This window comes from Chrysoperla carnea, chromosome 4, assembly GCF_905475395.1.
Source record: "Chrysoperla carnea chromosome 4, inChrCarn1.1, whole genome shotgun sequence".
Classification (NCBI taxonomy): Eukaryota; Metazoa; Arthropoda; class Insecta; order Neuroptera; family Chrysopidae; genus Chrysoperla; species Chrysoperla carnea.
This window is the reverse complement of record NC_058340.1, coordinates 19,531,923-19,554,341: the sequence shown is the minus strand read 5'-3', so window position 1 is coordinate 19,554,341 and position 22,419 is coordinate 19,531,923. Positions and strand designations below refer to the sequence as shown.

General features: G+C 30.0%; 3 protein-coding genes across 4 annotated transcripts; all 3 read right to left on the bottom strand.

The window, feature by feature from the left end:
• Positions 1–232: 232 nt before the first annotated feature.
• On the bottom strand, positions 233–1,272 carry LOC123299057 (leucine-rich repeat extensin-like protein 5). The gene is made up of 2 exons (XM_044881205.1): positions 1,220–1,272; positions 233–803 (listed from the first exon to the last, which is right to left on the bottom strand). The coding sequence occupies exons 1-2, from the start codon at positions 1,266–1,268 to the stop codon at positions 283–285; spliced, it is 570 nt and encodes a 189-aa protein (XP_044737140.1). The 5' UTR covers positions 1,269–1,272; the 3' UTR covers positions 233–282.
• Positions 1,273–2,817: 1,545 nt separating this feature from the next.
• Positions 2,818–4,359, bottom strand: LOC123298542 (inverted formin-2-like). Its single transcript, XM_044880573.1, has 2 exons — positions 4,230–4,359; positions 2,818–3,394 (listed from the first exon to the last, which is right to left on the bottom strand). The coding sequence occupies exons 1-2, from the start codon at positions 4,249–4,251 to the stop codon at positions 2,871–2,873; spliced, it is 546 nt and encodes a 181-aa protein (XP_044736508.1). The 5' UTR covers positions 4,252–4,359; the 3' UTR covers positions 2,818–2,870.
• Positions 4,360–13,701: 9,342 nt separating this feature from the next.
• On the bottom strand, positions 13,702–22,178 carry LOC123299265 (collagen alpha-1(XVIII) chain-like). 2 transcript variants are annotated; one of them, XM_044881601.1, is made up of 21 exons: positions 22,122–22,178; positions 21,330–21,383; positions 20,555–20,642; positions 19,999–20,051; positions 19,623–19,757; positions 19,235–19,543; positions 19,113–19,142; positions 18,571–18,726; positions 18,260–18,488; positions 17,823–18,040; positions 17,639–17,755; positions 17,553–17,564; positions 17,172–17,460; positions 16,982–17,068; positions 16,760–16,842; positions 16,601–16,693; positions 16,419–16,541; positions 15,706–15,720; positions 15,329–15,639; positions 13,890–14,117; positions 13,702–13,819 (listed from the first exon to the last, which is right to left on the bottom strand). In XM_044881601.1, exons 1-21 carry the CDS (start codon positions 22,161–22,163, stop codon positions 13,750–13,752), a joined length of 2,742 nt encoding a protein of 913 aa, XP_044737536.1. In that variant the 5' UTR covers positions 22,164–22,178; the 3' UTR covers positions 13,702–13,749. The 2 variants fall into 2 exon arrangements, with proteins under 2 accessions (XP_044737536.1, XP_044737537.1); XM_044881602.1 differs by lacking the exon at positions 15,706–15,720.
• Between the last annotated feature and the right edge of the window lie 241 nt (positions 22,179–22,419).

The window sequence follows — 22,419 nt, the reverse complement described above, 5'->3', positions numbered from 1 at the left end:
CTTCTGCATACATTTTTATCATATTTTTTAAGCTATATTAAATCGTAAAATACATCCACACCATTGAAGGTACAGCCTACGAATACACTAATGTAGTAAATTTCTTATTTAGATTATTCCATAAATTGTGGTGATCAAAGTTACAAAAATAAAGGTTTTGTTGCTATATTTAATACCAAAAAAGTTTTATTGCAAATAAAAATAATTATAAATCAATATAGTAGTTAATTGTATAATTCTGCCTTGGAATAAAAATACCACATCGATGGAAGCTTGAAAAAATTAGCATGTGCAAGGATCACATGCTATATTACCAGCCTCCCAAGGCCAAACACATTGGTTTTGGAATGGACTAAATACTAATGGTGGATCACTTGGTGCACAATTTTTCACATGACCAACACCAAAGTTATCACAATGAACAAATTGGCAGCATTTAGGTAATGGTTTTAATACATCCACTTTTGGATTGGCTACCAAAGGGCATTCTGGATATGGATTTGGAATGACTGCTGGAGGATCTGGGCATGGAGGTAGTGGTGGTTCTGTTGATGTACTTGGAAGGCACGATGGACTTGATGTCGAGCTCATTGGTGGTGAAGTTGGATCGGTACAACCACATGGCGGCGTTGAAGGTGAAGGTGTTGCTGTAGTTGGATCACTACATCCATATCCTGGTGTTGTCGATGATGTAGTATCAGAAAATTCTCGAAAATGTCCACACTCAAAATTAATGTTTCTATTTATGTTTTTGGATGTTGAAAGATTAACATTATAAATGATTAACAGGGTTACCATCAAGGCTGCAAATTAATTAATTTTTGTTTGCATTGTTGTTTTTCTATAACGGTACTTAAGTTAAAACAAGTGAAAACAAACAATTGACTGAATTAATTGTTGAAATACCATGCATAGTCAGTGTTGATTTCTTTATCATATTACACATACAAACATGTGACACATACATAACTGATAATCAAGTATAGTACATATTATAAAATTTGCCTGCCTGTGGCTTCGTAGCTTCTAAACGGATTAACCGATTTTGACTTTTCTTTTGTTTTATAATTTTTTTTTACGGGCCAATTAATGAAGATTGTTATCTCAACATTGTTTCATGAAAATCGATACAATTTGGATTGGACACGGAAAAAACGTATTTGTCAGGGGGTTTTTAAATTTTGTAAATTTCACTTATTAAATATATAAATATTCTTACCATATACAATAAAATGTTTCGACATAATAACTATTTTATTAATATACATAATATTTATGCATATTTCTATTGTTTGATATGAAAAGCGAAAAAAATCCCCTAGTAATTATTAAAATTATATAGTTGACTTTTGAAGAGAAAAATTTGTTGTAATTTACTAGATAATATATTTAGTGATAGCGTAATAATTATTTTAATTACAAGAAAATGTACATATGTACAGAAAATGTACATATGTAAAAATAGGCCTAGAAGAACAATTCCATACAGCTGGAATTTATAAATAGATCAGACATCAATAAGGGTAAAGTATGATTATGTACCAAGAATAGCGGATCCAGAGAGAGGCAATGTTTTTCGCTCAAAATTTTGGCTATATCTCAAAAACTACTCATTTAAATCGATTCTTAAATGATCCCAATTTTTGTACTTTTTGGGAAAAATATTATTATTGCGCCAAATATTAACCAATAAATAAAGTTTTATAAAAGTTCAAAATATACAATTTTTGTATTCCCGAGTTGGGTAAAAATTATTTCTTTGAGTAGGATTTTAAAAAAGTACAAAAATTGGTCTTATTTGATGATTGGGAAAGTTGTTTCTGACATATTGACTAAGATCTTATGTAGCTCAAAGGTTGGTAAAATCTCAGTCTAAGGGCGATTTTTCGAAAACTTCAACGAGATTTTCGTGCTCCTGGATTGCTTAGGACAACCAGAAGCCTAAATCATAACAATCAAGCACATTTGTCGATAATATGAGTCTTACGAGATATGACCAAAATAGCTTTAAAAATAAAGTTTTCGTACAGATTGAAAGCGATATCTCAAAACTACTCTCCAATTCGTTAGAAATACTTAATTTTTTTACTTTTTGGGGAAAAGTTACTCTAAAAATGAAGTTTCATCAAATTCCGAAACACACAGTTTTTTGATATTTTCTCGATATTCTTCAATTTTTATATCTAGATCTTTGTACGAAAATGAAAAAATCTGAAAGTTTCGATTTCGAAACAAGTAAAAAATACTTATACCAGACATTTTCAATTTCGTACAGGGAGGGTAGACAATTTGTTATTTGACAACTAAAAATTTCGTGGAAGGAAGTGTCGATTCATGTGTTTATACGGATTAAAAGAATGGAAATAACAATTTCTGATATTAGTTTGTTACCTGAAATTTGTTATTTCGAAGCTGACATTTTTGTTAATATAATATCAGTACCCGCCAGGAATTTAATTAATTATTAATTTAAGATTTTAACAGTTAGAGAACCCCTCACGGGAGAATATAATAGGCATAGTTGGTATATTCATTATACAACACTTCTTTAAGTGTCTCTGACAAAAGGCAATAATGGACCATTTTCACGGTCAACTACCCTGCTACTATTTGATACTACTTTAATTCCTTAAAGACATCAATTCTAATGAAGGTACAACCTACGAGTTTCATGTAGAAAATTTCTGATTGGGATTGTTCCATAAATTGTGGAGTCCAAGGTTACAAAAAATAAAGGTTTTGTTAGGAAATTTAACACCAAATATTTTTATTACAAAAAAAAAAAAATAATTATTATTATAAATAAATTTAGTCAGTTTAAATTGTGCATAATTTGTCTTGAGAAAAATATCGTCGGCACGATCATAAACTTAACATGTACAAGGATCACATGTTATATTACCAGCTTCCCAGGGCCAAACACATCGGTTCTCGCATGGACTAAATACCAATGGTGGATCACTTGGCGCGCAATTTTTCACATGACCAACACCAAAGTTATCACAATGAACAAATTGACAACATTTAGGTAACGGTTTTAACACATCCACTTGTGGATCGGCTACCAAAGGGCATTCTGGATATGGATTTGGAATGTTGAAAGCTGGAGGATCTGTGCATGGAGGAGCTGGTTGTTCAGTTGATGTACTTGGAGGGCATGGTGGACTTGGTGTTGGGTTCGGTGGAGTCAAAGTCGAATCGGTACAACCACATGGCGGTGTTGTAGGTGAAGGTGTAGTTGGAATCGGGTCGGTACAACCACATGCTGGAGTTGTCGGTAATGTATCATTTGGACAATCTCGAACATGTCCAGTTTCAGAATCAATGTTTCTATTTATCGTTTTGGAAGTTGAAAAATTAACCTTGCAAATGATTAAAATCGATACCATCAAGACTGCAAAATAATAAACTTTGGTTTAAATGTTTGTTTATACCACTAATTAAATAACATGGAGTTTCTAAAATAAATTAAATAAAAATAATTTTTTATATATACCTACTAAAAGAAAAAGCACTTAGGTCATTATTACCCGACTAACAAGAAGTGGTTATGTTTTTCGCGCGTATCTTGTATGTATGTATATTTGTAAATTTCTTTATTACCTCGTAGCTTCTAAACGGCTCTAAGGGTATCATTATATTTGTATCAAAAATCCAAGTGCTCTTAGATGGATGTTTTAAAAACATATGACGGATTTGTGAAGTGAAAGGGTATCAAAATAACGGAAATTAAAATGGGATTGCAAAAATATATATAAGCTATAGTGAATATTTAATTAGGAATATTAAATTGGCTTTAAAGTTTTAATATAGTATAATAAGTGGGGTTTTTTAGTGCTGGGACACTAAAAAGTATAAAATAAAATTAAAAAAATTAAAATCTGACTGTGTTATATCTGAAAAGATAGAAAAAAGTTCAGTAGTTTTCATAGTGACTGTATCAGTCAGGGCCTATTAAAGTCTAGATCAACTCGAATTTTTCAATGATGGGTCCCTCTTAAAGTCGCTACGTTAACTTCAGGACTTCTTTCATTCTTTTCAGATATTATTTAACACAGTCGGATTTTAATTTTTTTTATTATTTATTTTATTTAAATTATCTATTATACACACATTTATAGGTACAATGCGACGGGAAAATTTATTATTTATATTAACTTTTTTATGTTATTGAATTGAGTTTCTGTACCTTGAAATGTACTTTAAATTCATATGAAAAAATTGCTTACCTTTAAACGTTTTGAAATTCATGTTTTACTTTTAATATTGTTCGTAAAACTTTTATAAAATCGGTTTGTTGTTCAATCACGGAAGGGAATTATGGTTGACTAACTGCACAATAGTTCGGTCTTATATAGTATTCATAATTTAATCCCTTTTAAGAAGTTAATCACCCTTTATCACAAAAACTTTGATTTGCTTTTATTTGCCTGTCAAGATTACATTTTTTTAAACTATTTCCTGCGCATTATATCGTAGAATGGAATAGTAAACTTGAGATTCGAAAAATTTGTGGATATCGGTAAAATAAATTGTACGTAAAAATATTCGTAGAAATTTTTAATAAAGCGGCGATAATAGGTAATAATTACTTGTTAGAAATAGATTTACTTGTTACTATTGTAAAAAATTACGAAGTTGTTACGAAAAACATGAATGTTGGAATTTGCAATTTCAAAATTTTGAGGGTAAGCAAATGTTTCAACAACGATTACAATTAATTATTTAAATACCCTTAATTTAATTGAATTTACCCAAATGTTACTTGTATTGCCATATTTTAACTTATGATTCAAAGGGCTAAGAAAATTGGTTTTAAATATGCTTGATGAAATAGAAAATCAAAGTGGTAGATAATGATAGATTCACACGTCTTCCAGAAGCGTATATCTGACCTAATATTCCCCTAAAGAAGATTTGACTATCTATAATAACAAATTTCCTTGAAACCTGATGCCAGTAATCGAAATAAAATTGTACACAAAGAAATATAAAAAACCACATTTATTGAATAACAGTATTATTTATTATTTTATTCAAAACTACAGCTTACATAATACTTACATATAGTTTACAGTATTTATATTCATTTATAAATGCTTTTTTATTAACATTATTTTCCTCATATTCATAAATACATCAATAGTACTAATTAATTAATTAATTAATAAGTACAATTGTCAAATAAATTAATAATGACACATTAGCATACAAAACAAATTATCGTAGGCATTTATAATATTTTTAAGTTGATTTACTTTCTTTTTTTTTCTTTTTTGATTTTAATAGTTTCTTTCAAATTAAATTAAAAACAATGGTACCCTTACTTTCACAATAAAAAAATGAGAGATAAAGGAGCGAAATTTATAAGAGAGCGATCAGTTTCTTGATCAGACGATCACTATTAACGATGTAGGAATTCGTTAATTATATTATTTTGTAGTTTTGAGAATATTTCGATTAATATTAGTTATATTATTATTTTTTGTTAAACGTAGTTAAAGACAAAAATATTTACTATAACATATTCTTTTATATTGTCTTTTAACTTACGAAGATATAAACGTAGAAATAGAAAACTTTAGAAGTCTTGGACAAAAAATCAAATTTTTAAACTTTAATCATATTTAATTTTTTAGAGAATATGTTAATAATAAAATTTTTCATTTTTACCCATATTGACACTTTGGTCTTAGGTTAGGTCAGATTAAATTGGCTGTTTTGGGGTGAAACACATTAAGGTTAAGTTAAGTGATACTGGAAAAAAATACAGTCGAATTGATAACCTCCTCCTTTTTTGTTTGAAGTCGGTTAAAAAGGATTGACCAATCCGCGGCCACTACTTCATGAAGGAGTGCTTTGACGTCAAAAGAGTTAAGGGCAGATAGGTCATAAAAGAAAGACTAGCTCAGGTCTGTCGATCTGCTCATATAGATTCTTGATTAATTATACGAAAGTTAATCCCTTTGAAATTTATTCTAGTATGTAAGAAAAGTATATATGGAGTAAAAAAAGTCGCTTTTTATTTTTTAAATAAGTTTAAAAATCGGCTCTATCAAACTTCATTTTTTTCTATCAAACTTCTGAAACTGGATATTCTTTTATAAGTGATTCCTTTTTTTCGAATGGACCTTAACTTCACAATCATTTTCTATAAAAATATGATCCTAGCAAAGAAGATGCACCCAAAAGTTGAAATAAACTTTGAACAACGAAAGAATTTCATAGAGGACCTTTAATTTTTAATTTAATTTGGAGCACAACGTTTATAAAATAATCACAATTAATTTTGGAGTAAATTTGCATGTCATAATTTATTCTGTAACTTTTTTCTTATTTAATATTAGCATGAAATTTTTACAAAAGTTTTTGAAAATTTTATTCTTAACATAGTATAAATTAATAATTATCTAAAAGTACGGTGGAATTAATTTATTCCGATTTCTCAAACAATGAGAATTGCTTAATCTTGAAGTAAGCCGTAGCTTCCAGCTACGATATTAGCTTTTTATATAAATTTGAAATATATATTCAACATCGTTTATAGTATGCAAATAAGTATTATACCTACCTATATTATCGACCTTTCGACCTTTCAACAATCGACCTTTGCGATTAAAACTACAATGTATATGAATGGTTGTGGGAAAGTTTTTATAAAAATCAAACTTTTACAAAAATCGACACTGCGAAATTTAAAATCCATCTATTAAAATTGTGACAAAATACATCTGAGTATTGATTCCAAGCTCGTAGGTATTAATTTTTTCTTATTTTTTAATGCAGTTATTTTGTTTTTTTAATTCAGAGAAAAATAATTAAGTACTATGAGTGCGGTTGTGTAATCCCGAGAAAGATAGACAAAGGATTATATTTTCAATTTTAACGGATAGCAATGAACCATTTTAGCTTTCCGTATGCCCTTGTGCTGTGATTACAAAAATATTGTAATAAAAAAGATAAAACATTTCTTAACACTTGGATGGTCTATTCCGATCCTTTTTGTTGACGGCGAAAGTCAGAATCTTTCTAATTTTTGAGCATAGTTTGAACTTCAAAAAATAATATATCAGCAAGTTTTTCAAAATATAAACTAATTCCACCGTATTGTATTTAATTACACATAAAATAATGCTTGTTTGCTTTTAATTTTTAAATATATAAATATTCTTACCATGTACAATAAAATGTTTTGACCAATAATTGGATAAATCAACCAGATTTTCATAACAAACTTGTAAAATTTTGGGTGAAGGCAAAGTTTTTGTTTAATAGACTTCTTTCGTTGTAAAAAAATTCAGAAAATCCATTTTCCGGTTCCGGAACGATCCGCATGATCTTCTGCACGCGGTTTTCGTTGGTGATTTTTTCTTGAATATCACTGCTACTATTAATCGGATTGGGACGAATAAAAAAAGTAATTATTATATGATCATAAGTTACATCTTTTTCGATAATTTCAACTCAATTCCTACATTCTTCGAAACGTTATCAAAGAATGTTGACAATATGAGGCTACAGCGATTTTCTTGAAAATTTGAAGTTATTTTGTTATGTTTAGGATTTGACAGCAAACCAGATCGATGCAGAAATTTAAAAAAAATTTGTGTTTTAATTCGTTTCAATCCGGTTAATAGAAGCAGAGATGTTCAAGAAAACGTCACCCAAGAAAACAATGTAATGATAAATTGTCCCAAAACCGCGTGCAGAATTTTTTCTGTATTTTTTACAACGAAAGAAACCTAAAAAAAAATTTGCCTTCTCCCAAAATTTTACGAATTGATGATCAAAATCCGGTAGATTTACCCAACTACTAATAATTATTTTATTAATATAAATATTATTTATGTCTATTCCTATTATTTGGTATGAAAAGTAAAAAAATTGACCTTAGTAATTATAAAAATTATATAGTTATTATATTATATTAAATTAAATTAAATTTAAAAATAACTGAAAAATTTGCTCTAATTCAGTAGATAATAAATATACTCAGCGTAATAATTTTTTTATTATAAGAAAATAAAATAAATTAAAAGGACAATGCCTTCCGTACAGACCAAAAAGGACAATTCTGTACAACTGAATATTTTTTTATTAGATCGGGCATCGAAAATTGTGACAATGAGACAAGCTGTGTCAATGTGATCCAGAGAGAGGTAATGTTTTTCGTACAGGGTTTTAGGAGATATCTAAAAATGGCTTATAAAATCGTTAAATGATTTTCGTACTTTTTGAACCAATATTAATCTATAAACGAAATTTCATTATGTTCCGAATCATATAATTTCTTGTAATTTCTCCATTTTTTAAAGAAAACTCTTTAAAAAATCGAAAAAAAATTGCATATCCCCGGGATGATATAAAAAAGTTTTCTAGAGTAAACGACACAACAAATATAATAATCGACTCGCTCATTTGATTATGGGAAGTGATATCCCCGTAGTGAGTTGATACTTCAAAAACTTGTCATTCAACCAACAAAAATAATCATATTTTCATACTTCTGGATTGCTTATAGGCTAACTAGGATCCAAAAACATAATTATCTATAAATATATAGGAGACTTTCTATAGATATAGATAGTCACTCATCACGATATCTCTGGAACTATAAGACGTAGAGACTTGAAATTTGGCAGGAATATTCCTTTTGCCAAGTAGAGGTCAGCTAAGAACGGAATTTACGAAATTCCACCCACAAGGGGGGTTGCAGGGGTGTTCATGAATAAAAAATTCATATTTTTCAATTATGGCTTTTAATAGTTCAAAACTTGGTCAGAATGTTTTAAATTACATTTAGAAATTTTTTTAACCTTCGGAGGGTAGAAAGGTGTAGCGAGAAAGTGGGAAGGAAATATCGAATATTTACAAATATACCTAAGTGGGGTATCAAATAAAAGAGCATGACGTGTACATTACAAAACTGTTATCCAACGCAAGGAAATGTGGAGGCAGGGGTGCAAGTGGGGATGTTTCCCAGCAAAGCGGGTAGTTCCCAGCTAGTTATGCATATTGACGATTATATGAGCCTTTATAGTTTTGTAAAATTTCGAATTAGCATACAATACTCCTTAAAAAAATAGCGTAAAATAGGACAAATTTTTGTATCCTAAATTTTTTTTCGGATATTCTTGACCCAAAAAATAAAAGAATCAGGCTGATGTGGTAATTGGTCAAGTTGCTTCTGAAACATAGACTAGTAATAACTGTGCCTATATATGTGATATTCTTGTCGAAAGTCGATACCACAGAACTTGTCGTTACCAAGATTCAAAGACATAGAAATCCAGTATTTTTGACGATGAGATGAATATTTTTCGAGATATGTCTAGAATTGCTTCAAAAATAAAGCTCTTTTGCATAGCATTTTACAAACAGGACTTTATACACAATCCAAAGGTAGTAGCATTTATAAAACCGTAGTAAGTCGAGTGCTGAAAAAACTGTTCATAAATCTTCACACATATATTTTAAATTTTTATTTAATGAAATTTTATCTCGGTTCTGTGAATATTGATGTATGCTTTATTAATTTCCTCTAATCCATAATGTTTATAATTCAGAAAATACATAGACTAGTAATTACAAAAAAAGGCAGGACGATATTACAAATTCCCTAAATTTTATTAGGTAAGGCATTGTCTTTTTAAAGAAAATAAATATTATTCGAAAACTTATGATGAAATTTGCTTTATTCTACCGATAATATTCTAAATAAGATTTAAAAGTTGTGATGAAAGTGAAGGTAAATTATATTTTAGGCGCTTCAATTTAATGATCCATTTTCCTAGAGAACCATTGCCAATTTACCAAGAAATAACAGTAAATATAGAAACAAAATTGATCTATCCAGACATTTTTGAGATGTAACTTATATTTTTGCACGATGGTGCATTTCGTGCAGTAATATTACACGATTTTGAGACAGACTTTATAAAAGTGAATTTTTTTTCAAATTTTACAGAAAATTGAGAAAATTTTTTTCCATATGATTTCGATGAAGCATAGTATGTTGGGTAAAATTTTACAAATGAGATATAATCTTAAAAATTATGGCTGGAGATTTAATATTTGACGATTGATTAAATAGTCCGAGATAAAATTTAAATTCCTATACTGCCTTTAGTACCCCGTAGCAGAATTGGTTTATTTTTCAGAAAATATCCATTTAACCAAAAAATGTACTCTTTTTTGTATAGATATTCTCATTTATTTTGAGCTCAGCTAAATAGGAGCTACCTGTTGGCTAATTTTTCATTATCCAGGAAAACGGTTCAATTTTAGGCCTTTTAAATTGTTAGCAAAAATTGTTAAAAATATCTAATTATATAGTAATTTTTTTTCAATTTTGAGCATTCAATTCAAACCTAAACGTATAAATTTCTAATAAAAAAAAGTCAATAAATAAATACATACAAAGTAACAAATATGATTATACAATATGAAATTTGATACAAAGAGATTAGATTATTATTTTAAAGTGAGCACTGTGAAACTTGCAACATATAAAATATATTAATATTTTTTCACATCAAAAATAATTTTTGTTGTAATACTGTGTGTATTAAAATAAAAATTAAAATTAAAAGGATGAAGCAAAGTAGTGTGTAATTTTAAAAACGCTGTAAAAATAAATAGGTACCCATCAACTTTTCTACATTCCTTTTTTTTCTCTAAATATACTATATAAAAAAGTTTTAATTTTAAGAAAATTAAATATTGAAGAAAATAGGTTGTGTTCAGAACTAATTTAGAATTAGTTAATGTAAATAATTTAATTTACTTTAAACATAAATTGTATTGTGTTTTTGAGTCAATAAAGCTAAGTAAATAGGGGATCAGACTAAATTGTTTTATCACTCCAGAAAAAAAAGTGAAGTTGGGTTTTAAAAATATTAACAGTATGCAAGATATGAACGTTTAAAATTCCTAATTAAACAAAGATGAAGATACCCTACTAGTGACGTGATACGTGTCTATCGCCAAAGAGATTACATATAAATTTTGTGTTGCTAAAAAGAGATAGGCAACCTTTGAATGCAATCTTTAATTGTTTATTGCTTCGTTTTTTAATAAATTTTAATTTCACTTTATTGTAATGGAATCCAGTAGAAAATGTTTTCCTTTCATTTATCATGATTTTACTGTCATTTTTCAGGCACAATAGAGCGAGGGATGGATTGCCTCTGTTATGATTGAAAACATCGCTCCTACGATATGAAAGGGTTTTTTCAAAATAATATTAAATCAGTTAAAGCGTGGATTTGAGAAAAAGTAGCTCAAATCCCACTACCCGCAAAAATGTCTACGCTTAGGTGGACGTTATCTTATTGAAGCTAAAACTGGTTAAAAATTATATCTACTAATTTAATTTAATTTACTCAACACTACAATTACCAATTAGTTTAACAATACAAGTAACAATTCAGTTTTTTGAATCGTTTGTTCAGTATCTTAAGATCATAAAAGAAAGATTTGGAAAATTTGATGTGCTTTTTTACAGCGTTTTCCAAATTAATTATTTACAATGTTTTCTGATACATTAAAATCGTTTTTGTGTAAACATTCTTGTGTAAAACTAAGATCAATAAAATATTTTAATTTAATTTAAAAAACTCTAATTAAAATAATTGCAGCTACTCATTATTATGTACAGAAAATATTTTACAAACACATTTTGTTTTCGATTGAAACAACTAGTAAAATTTCTTTCTTTTTTTATCTATCACTTATTTAGCACGTGTATTATTTAAACGTGTACCATTAATTATTTTTTATGAAAATTATTAAAAAGCATGATTTAATTATTATTTTGGAAAATTTCTATGTTGGAAAATATTATGCAACTACAATTCTACTAGAATTCAATATTAAAGACGGTGTTTTGGACTATAAGCCCATAATGAATGCTAATTTGAGGATTGATAAAGGTTAGCATAGTAATACAGTAATTTCAAGTTTTAATAGTTACTCGAAAGTCAAATTATTAGAATATATACTTATATCATGTTTTTCGGCGTTTGGTTTTTTATAACTGTTGGTATCCATTATAAGAAAGTGAATGGCAATACAAGTTTAATTGTAAAATGGAAACTCATTTGCAAACTTTATTCAAATGCATACAGCAGAACAAAAGCAGTTATGAAAAAACATAAAAATTGAACTTGATTTCTATACATTCGACACTCTAGTACTATTAAAGCTTAAATTTTTTTGAAATTACTAAGCATACTTTATTCAAGCCTCAAAAAACCAAACAAAAAAATATTCATTTCGTTTTACTATGGGTTCACGGTCTATTATTTGTTTGATAGTGTCTTGATAGTCGATTTTAATGTGTTTATTGTATGACAACAACAAAAAAAAGATTGATAACTAAGGTATTCAATTTGTACGTATTTTGCATTTTAGATTACAGTTTGATTTGATAATTTTACCTATAGTCTAAGAGACGGTTTAAGATTGACCTTGATCAATCTTATAACGAGATAAAACATACTTTTTTTGAAATTTTATTGATCGACACACCTGTGATAGTCAGTCGGTCGAAAAGCGTTCTAGGCTATTCCTCATTAAAAGAATTTTTTTAAATAACCTTCACTCTTTTGTTAAACAAACTTTAGTTTTAACTGATAGTTTATAATATGGAGAATAAGTCTAGATGAGCTACGCTACTTACTTTTGCTCATGGCTAATTGGTTCATAACTACATCGATCTGTGAGTCAATCGAAATTGGTATCAGAATAAAAATTTTAATGCAAAAATAATTTAATTCAAATTGCCATGTATACTTTTCGATAAACAAGGTATCATATTCATAAATATATGTCTCATCTGCTTATTAGATGGGCGAAGGTCTATCTACTACAGTCTCCTGTATTGCCATGACCATAAAAGTATAATATAACTTCATAAATTTCAATATATGTGTTCTTTATTTTCCAGACTTTATCTGCCAATAAAATATTTTGGAAATGTCTTTTTAAAATTTTGAAAATAGGAAGTTTATAGTATTGGCTTTTAATCTACAATTTTCAATATTTATGGAAATAATAACCTGTGTGAACATTGTTGGATTAAAAGAGAGACTTATAATAGTAACATTAACTTAAATTTTTATTTGAAGTTCAGGGTTATTTCAAAGTCAACTAATGCTCATAGTTGATAATACATAAGACAGAACAATTTACAAAAGTAGCTAAGTGAAATTAACAAAATTTGAAAAAACCCCAAGAAAAAATTTTCGGGTACGGAACCCTAAGCACTTGAAACGCATCTTAGAACACTCTTCATTAAATTACACTTTTTCTTAGAGTTTTCTCCAAACTGAACCAATTTTGAGGCTCATCGTCTATTTTTTAGTTGTTCGAGTTCGAAGGCCTAAACTCTCAATGAAAAATAGCTAAGAACACTCTCCTTTAAATTGCCTTTCAAACGAAACAAAAAAATCCAAACTGGTGCACAGATGATTCCGTCTAAGAATGTAGTCACATAAATTATATAAATTATATTTTCTAGAAACTACGTATAGCTGTTTTAACTAACCTTTTGATATTTGAATTTTTTAGATACAGTGAAAACAGTAAAACAAATAATATACACCACGAGGATAAGATACTACTAATAAATTAAATAATTGTATTTCAATCGTTTGATTCCTATAACTAAAATTAAAATGCGATTAGGATGAATGGGATTATAAATATACACATATACGGATTCTGGACGGGTGATTAATTTAACTATTACACAGAAGCGGAAGTGATATTTCTTAGAAAATTGGCATATTCAAATTCTGTAAAATCTCTCGTATACCTAAAAAAAAATAGAAAGCATATTTTATTAATAACATTCTAATTTAATTACTTTCTAATATTATTCTTACTCTTTAACTTCTCTTTTTCTTCTAATATTTTGTTGACTAGTTGCTTCAATACACAATAAAGCAAGCCGTTGATTACACGGTCGTACATTCTGTTCTAATAATTGTGGGCCTCGTAATGATCCTGCTAAGCCCATGGAATGTTGTGATCCTGAATGCCAGGCATCACATGATACATCTAATGCTCGTTCGCCTGTTACAAGGGATCCATGCCATGCCATTTTATGAGGCCTATAAAACAAACATTATATTAAAATTGAACAAATACAAATTTATAAATCTTTTGCTGTTAAACAAGGCATCTTTTGAAATTATGTTCCTTATCGCACGATATTTGTTTGCTGATTGGTAGTTAAAACCAAAAAAACTGCAACAGACACCAAAAACCGACATCTAGGCCACCTAGGAAACTAAAACTTTTTCAATCGATTCAGGTTGCCATGAATTTAGGGAAAATGCAAAAATCTTTTTATAACTGCCAATTTGAATTTTTTGTCTAAATTTTATGTTTTACCATTTAAAAAATTGAGTTGTGAAAGTTATCAGAAGTTAAAGAAAACAGAGATAATTTAAAGTATGCGTACAGTGCAATTTTTATGTTAAATCATGATAATTATCCTAATCAAACCAAACGTAAAGTAATCACATATTGGGTTGGCTACTAAATCAAAAGTCTGTCTTTTTTAAACTAAAACTGCAATTATTGCATACAGTAAAACTAAAAGTAGCAATAAAACTAAATTCTTTAAAGAATCAAACAAGTATTTGACTTCTAAAAATTCATACAATAAATTTTAAGATAAGTTTGTACCATTTATGATGATCCAAGATACGAAAGGAAAATAGTTCCTACCGCGTGTCCTATGACACCTCTCGATCTTTTTTGCGTTGAGCATTAAAAAATCTTCTGTTTTTGTAATAAAACCGTAGAAAAAACTAAAATTTTATATTTCAAGGATAGAAATTCAATCTGTGAGAACAAAGATAGTTAATGTGGTTTTTGCTAACCCGGGATAAATATGGATTTCATACACGGATTTCTCAATCTTGGTTGTTTGTAATTCAATGAATTGAAAATATTATTGAATTTGGAATTTCCGATCAAACACATTCAAAATTTTGAATTGGAATTGAATAGAATAAATCGGAGAAAAAAGTTTTAATTTTTTATTCATTCCGATTGTAAGATATTCGGTAATTTTATATTCTTTCTTAATCATTCCGCTTTAGCCCCATGCAAAATTTTGGGGTTGACTATAATTGAATCGAAATACCTAATTTCCAAATCATTTCCCTAGGATATATATTTTGTGTTTTTAACAGAGAAATCATAATTAGCTCATTCGTTAATTTTAATCTCCAATATGATTATCAAATTGTCACGCCCGAGGAACAAAATTAAAATTTTAAACATTTATTTCAGTCTATGATTTATTACTTACCATGACAAATCAGTTAATACATTTTTCCCACTAAATGATAGTATTCTAGGTGGATGCGGAAATGGTGCCCCATCTCCTCTAAACATATCTGACCATGAATTAAATAAAACATCACCACGTAAATTAACAACAGGCAAATCTCGATCAGCCAAACTAACAATTGAATCAATATTCTGAACACGTGATGACAAAAATGCTCGGAAAGTTCCATGTAATCCTGCACGTCGTGCTTGTCGGTAGCACGCTAAATCAGCACCATGCACACCATGCATATCACCTGTATATGGTTCATTTAATGCCGCCATTCGTAACTAAAAAATTAAAAACATAATTAATATTATGTTAGTTCAAATAATTTTTAGATCTAGTTATCTTACCATTTTTGGGAACCACTTTAGGTAAAGCATAAACAATTTTGTTAATATTATTATTTTAAGAGGAATGGTTGTGGTAGTAATAGCGCCATGGCAAGCGGTTTTTTTAGACTTGCGGTTTAAATTATTTGTACCTTATTTTCAACTTTGATGATGAATTTTGTTATAACTTCATGAATATAGACGAAAAATAAAAATAAAATATTTCGATATCTGCCTTGATTTTTGAAATTTCGAAAGCTAAATAATTAAACAAATTTCAATATTTTGAAAATTATTTCAGATATCAAAAAATTTTTATTTTTACTTTTCGTTTTATATTGTCAAGTTATAACATAATTCACTTTCAAAATTGAAAATATATTTTTTGTTTAATTTTTGTGGCTACTACGGTACTTATACATTATAGATCCTTAATAAGTCGGACTCAACGAGTTTTTTTGTTTTCAATAATTTATTAAGGTTTTAACTTTAATTTAAACAGTTTTTTTTTTTTTAATTTCACCGACTAGTTTTGGAGAAATCTATGAAAACATATTGTTGATGTTAAATATGCCTGCTTTTGAAGTCATTTATTTTTTTTTAAATACTCGGGCAACCCTCCCTTAAATTTTCAAATTAGATTTAGTCCAACTTCATTTAAAAAAATATCAAGCATTTTATCCAAAATTTCCCTGGCGCTCGTACACCCTCAATAATAAGTTTGTAATACTTACATTTGGACCATCGACAGGTTGTGGTACATTGTTTATCAAATTACTAGCTTCAAATGGTGGCATGATTGCTGGTGCAGCTGTGGTTGGAGGTGCTGGAGTTGTAATTGGAACCATAGATCCAAGCTAAATTAAATACGTACATTATATTAAATACTCTGATTAAGTATTTTTATAATATTTACCGCAATGTACTGCCATCCATTATTTACACGAACTAACAAGGCTTCTTCATCTATTATATATGCCAAAGTACCAACCGGACTCATAGGTGACATCTGAAAAAAATAATTAAAATATTAAAATATATTTTAAGGAGAAAATGATTTTTTATTTATACGAACCCGCATCATATCTTCATTTGTTTGGAATGTGACTGCACCTGGAACGACTTTGGCCGGATTTTTCTCGTCGTATTTAGAATGCACTGAAAATGTTAATTTATTGTTTAGCATTTTCTGCCCAAGTAAATTAGATATACTAATATTTAAACACATGCTGAGGATCGGGATAAATAGTCCCAAATGATAAAAAACAAAAACCTTTTTTAATAATTTACAAATTACCTGTCGCAGAAAAGGTTTCCTTTTGACTTTTTTTCAATTGTTCAAGTTCTCTTATGGCTTTTAACTCTTCCAGACTACTTCTAGGTCCTATTGATAGCATGAATTAAATCATAGTAGGTAAGCTTAGACTGTTTGGATATAATATATTCAAGTAGACATTTCATTTGAAAATTACAAAAATTTACTATACCTGATCTAGTTGGTCCAAAGTTAGGTTCACCATATGCAAATCTCGAGGGTGCATAGCCAGGTTCTCCTTTAGGTCCGGTAATTGATATTCCAGGGATACCAGGTGGTCCAGGTGGGCCTGGTGGACCCGGTGGGCCAGGTGGACCTTCAAATGCTGGTCCTGGATGACCATCTCTACCAGGAGTTCCAGCATCACCTTTATCACCTTTCAAAGTTCTTAACAAGCTAATGTCCGCTGTATCACCTTTTTCTCCCTTGGGACCAGGAGCACCAGGTACTCCAGGACGACCCTTATTATAAAATAAAAAAGACAAATTTAGTTGCATTATTGTAATGTACCTCAACTAGTATTTTGAAATCTGTTCATTCATGGCAAGCTTACCTTAAGACTATTCTTTGGTTGCATAAATAGAATAATTATAGCATAAATGAGTGTCAAATGAAAAAGGAAATAGAAATCAAACTTACCATCCATCCGGGTAATCCAATGTCTCCCGGTGGTCCAGGCTTGCCAGGTGGTCCAACAGGTCCCATAGGACCCTCCTTTCCTCTTCTACCACGCTTACCTTGATCACCTTTATCACCCTATACCAAGACATAAGATTTTGAATTTATGCAATAGAAAAGTATGAATATAAAAATAATAATTTACCTTTATTGTAATAAAATCAGTACCGGAACCTGCAATTGAAGTAGGTCCAGGCGGCCCTCGTTCACCTTTTAAGCCTGGTAAACCTTGTGGACCTGCTTCACCATCTTTTCCTGGTTCTCCTTTTTCTCCTGACGAGCCTGGTGCGCCATTCATTCCTGGGAGACCTCCTTGACCCTGCTCTCCACGCTCTCCTTTCTCTCCTTTTACTCCAGGTTCACCTATACAATACATAAAATAAACAAATTAATGAATTTGTTCTGTCTTCTAAGCTTTGGTTGAAAATTATTAAAGCAACAATTTTTGATTCCACTGCAATTTAAACAAAGCAGAATTTTGAATATTCATGTATAATCAAATTTTGGATATAGCCCCATTGTGGGATAATATTTCACAACAAACACCTTCTTGACCCTGCTCTCCACGCTTTCCTTTCTCACCTTTTTCTCCTGGTTCTCCTTTTTCACCTATCCCTGTCATCATATAGCCGTCTCCAGCACCTACCATCGCTACAGCAGGTGTACCTGGTGGTCCTGGCTTTCCTGGTTCACCTTTTTCGCCCTTCTCTGCTGGACGACCATTTGCTCCAGGCAAACCAGGTATGCCATCCATACCTGGTACTCCAGGTTCTCCCTTGAATCCTTGAGCTCCTTGCGCACCATGATGACCCTATGGAAATATTCACAAATAAATTATACATTATAAAGTAATATAACAGTCAATTTTTCAATTTTTAAGGAAATTTATTTACCCGTTCCCCTCTATCTCCTTTTATTCCTGTCTCTCCCCGTTCTCCCTTAGATCCAGGTTCACCTCTTGGACCTTGTTTACCTTGAGGTCCTTGAGATCCAACATCTCCTTTGGGCCCCGGAGGCCCTGGGCGAGCAGCTGGCCCCGTTATAGTATCCTATTAAAATTGAATGTTTATAATATATATGTAATTTTTGCTTATATTTCGATTGAAAGATTTGTTGAGAATTTCCTTAAGTCAGTTTCCAAGAAATTATGTCTTCTCGGTCATTTGAAATGTTAGTTTGTTTGTTTGTTTGTTTTTTTATAAGTAACAAAAGTTTGAATACTACTATATAGAATTAAATTTGTAGATTTTGGCTGTTTAAGTTTGCGTTAATCACAAATATTACCATAGATGGAATTGCTATGTCTACTGAGCTATTAAAAATGAATTTTTATAAAATAATTAATCGAATAAATTCTAAAACATTATCGCATAGCAATTCAAATAAGCTTATTTTCTTGATAAATATAAAAAGAAATGTATTTATTGTTTTATACCTTGAAAATAGTGCGTGGCTTCCAACTAGGCTGCATTTAATGGATGCAATTCATCAATTAGTCAAAAAATTCAAAGGCACGATCATATTAAAGGTTCATCGTATTAAAGGTGTTCAACTTACATCAAAACTCGTGAAATCCAAATGTGTTGTTGGACCAGGTGGACCTGGTGGTCCTGCAATGCCTGGCATACCATCTCTTCCTGGTTCACCTTTTTGGCCTTGCTGACCTTCAGGACCCCGATTTCCAGTATCACCCCTATCTCCTTTCTCTCCACGCGGACCAGGTGCCCCTCTTTCTCCACCTGGACCAGGTAAACCTGTCATTCCAGGAATACCTACTGGCCCATCAGCACCAGGTGGCCCAGGAGGGCCACGTATACTTGTAATATTACATGAACACTGTCCAGTCGGTGACCCAAGCGGATATGGCTACACAGTTTACAATAATATGAATTACACAAACTTGTTTAAAAACGAAATCGAAAAGTAAAATTATATTATATCTTACATTATCTTCACCAAATCCTGTGATATCGTCTCCACTATACGGTAGACCCGGTAAGCCAACTGGTCCTATCGGGCCTTGCGGGCCAGGTGGTCCCGGTGGACCTGGTGGTCCGCGTATCGATTCCCCAGGTGGCCCCTGTTTATGAAGTAGATATTAATTAATATATATAACAGAAAATAAAAAAAGCTTCCTTAAAAGTAGTTAAATTTATGAATCTCGATGGATTTTTTTAATTTTGGAATATTTTGAACCAATTTACGTAAAAAAAAAACTAAATGGTTTTAATTATGTTGGTTAGCGTATTTATGCTTTACCTAACATTTTAAAAAATTTCCAATTTCATATCCGATCAAATATTCAAATAAAAATTGCTTACTCTAGCACCTCGATCTCCTTTATCTCCTTTGCTAGTCCTGCCAACTGGAAAATCTAAAAATGTATTACACTTATAAACGAAAAAGTTATAAGAAATATAAAGTAACTATAGACGTACGTAATACGTAAGGTGAAAAAGTAGGATATGAATAAAAAGAATGCATAAATAATGAATCGAATGTTGATAATGTAACCGTTACTAGTTTTTGAAGGTATTTAATAAGGATGGGATTTTTATTTAACTCCTTGGAAAACATAAATCGAAAGTATTTGGAAATTCACTATTCAACCTTTAGACCTGAATATCTCAGTCTTACGTTTTAAAATCAAGGCAAATACATTTGAAGAAAATTTTCCACAAATGAAAGTTTTCACAAGGGTGTAGAGCCATTGTGCTAGCAAAAGAACCTAAATTATTATTATTATTAGGCTATAACTTTCGTTTTCCAATTTTTTTAAGGTCCCTAAACTGTATGAGTTGCAGGAACTATGGATGGACCAAGATGACCCCGATTTTCTTGACTGTATTTTATATTCTGAATTAAAATTATACTAACCAGGTGATGGAGGTGGAGGTATGACAAATGGTGGAATTCCAGCACCACTTCCTTCCGAGAGACTAGCTTCTCCTTCAGCATCTGTTATCTGAAAAAGAAAATTTATTTAAGTTTTTCTATATTATAACATCGTACCCAATGTTTACTTTTTAGAATGTAGCGTCTGTAGCTGTCACCATTAAATAACACAGGTTTTTATCCCTAATTTTAATTCATAAAATAAAATTGTAATCCAGGCATTAGAGAATATAAATTTTTGTTAGAATATTGAGTTAAGGAAATCGCTGTATTAAGTTAAGCTATCGTACATTTTTCTGATTTATTTGAAGACGTAATTTAGCGAATGTAGGCCTTCGATTGTCTGACAACACCTTTTCTTGGGCCTTGTTCTTTTTTAGTTATGGAACAGGGAATTTTTTTAAAATTAACTCCCTCCTCCTTCAAAATTACCATTGACGAATGTTAGCTTCTATTTCTAATTTAAATAAGAAGGTAAACGACTCTCAACGACTCTCAGAGACTGTCAGACACTCTACAAAGCGACGTGTCTATCCTCCTTCTCCTAAAAATTTCTTAAAAGGAGAGGCTTCCTATTAAAATCTTCTTTTCCATTAAAAAAAAAATATTTATGAATTGCAACCTTGCGTCAACCCGTAATTGAAAACGAATAAATTATCAACCAGTTTCAATTAATTCCAAAAAATGTACAGTAGCTATATACCTATATATTTATGTTAATGGATAATCAAACATTCGAATATATTTCAGCACTTACAGATAAATCATCAGCATTTGGAAATAATTCATCACCAGAACCTTCTGGGAAACTCTGTAAGTAGAAATTGAAACAAAACAAAAAATAAAAAAAGAAACAAAAAATAAATTAAACAAAAAATAAAAATTTAAATTCGAAATTATTAATTGTAAATGAAATTAGTGATTAATAATTGTAAATCATTGTAGAAATTAATAATTGGAAATAAAATTTGTGACACAGAGTGTACCTAAATCAAAACAGATTGATCGTCAACTGTATAGGTATTTTGAGACTTGTATTTGCCTTCTATCTTTTAAAAGATGGTTTATTAAAATAATTGCAAGAATTTTGCATAAATTGCTTTTCCAAAAGAAAATCACATAATTGGCGTTCAAAACAAATTGACAACGATCGTGTGAATGTAGCTCCGATCGATAACTTCTATTAATATTGAGTACAATTTAGAGTTGTAAAACTTAGGACTGTAAATTAAACTTATCATATCTGAGGACTAAAAATGAAAAAATGTTAGGCTGTGTTTATGTTTGTATACCTAAACTAAAACATTCAGATATCTAGCTAAGTGTAAATATTATTTTTCAGATATATTGGGGGCCTAACATAGGCCTAAGCCCCATATATTTTTCTGTGCTCGTAGAACAATACTGTGCATATTGAAAAGAAAGAACGAAAAAAACTTAATTAAAAAATAAACCCAAAACTATTGTATCAAGGACTTACCTTAGAAGTATCTACTTAAAGTTTACAAACTATGCAAAATTTAGGACCAAATAAAGTAAAAACACTTACCATAAAAGCTGTTTCACATTGCACCTCTGCTAATGATGGCATTCCATATAATTTTAATTCTTCAAGTGCTCCCTTTAAAAAGCATAGTAGCAAATAATAATTGTAAATTTTTATGAACATGTTTTCGAATATCTCATGACACTCATTGAAAAAGAGAAAAATTGATTTAAAACCAATTGATCAAATATTGATATAAGAAAGCACTAATTTCCATAATGATTTTATCTTCTATAAAGATCGTTTATATCAATATCGCCTATCAATTTAATATACCTAGAAGTTTATTGTATACTATATA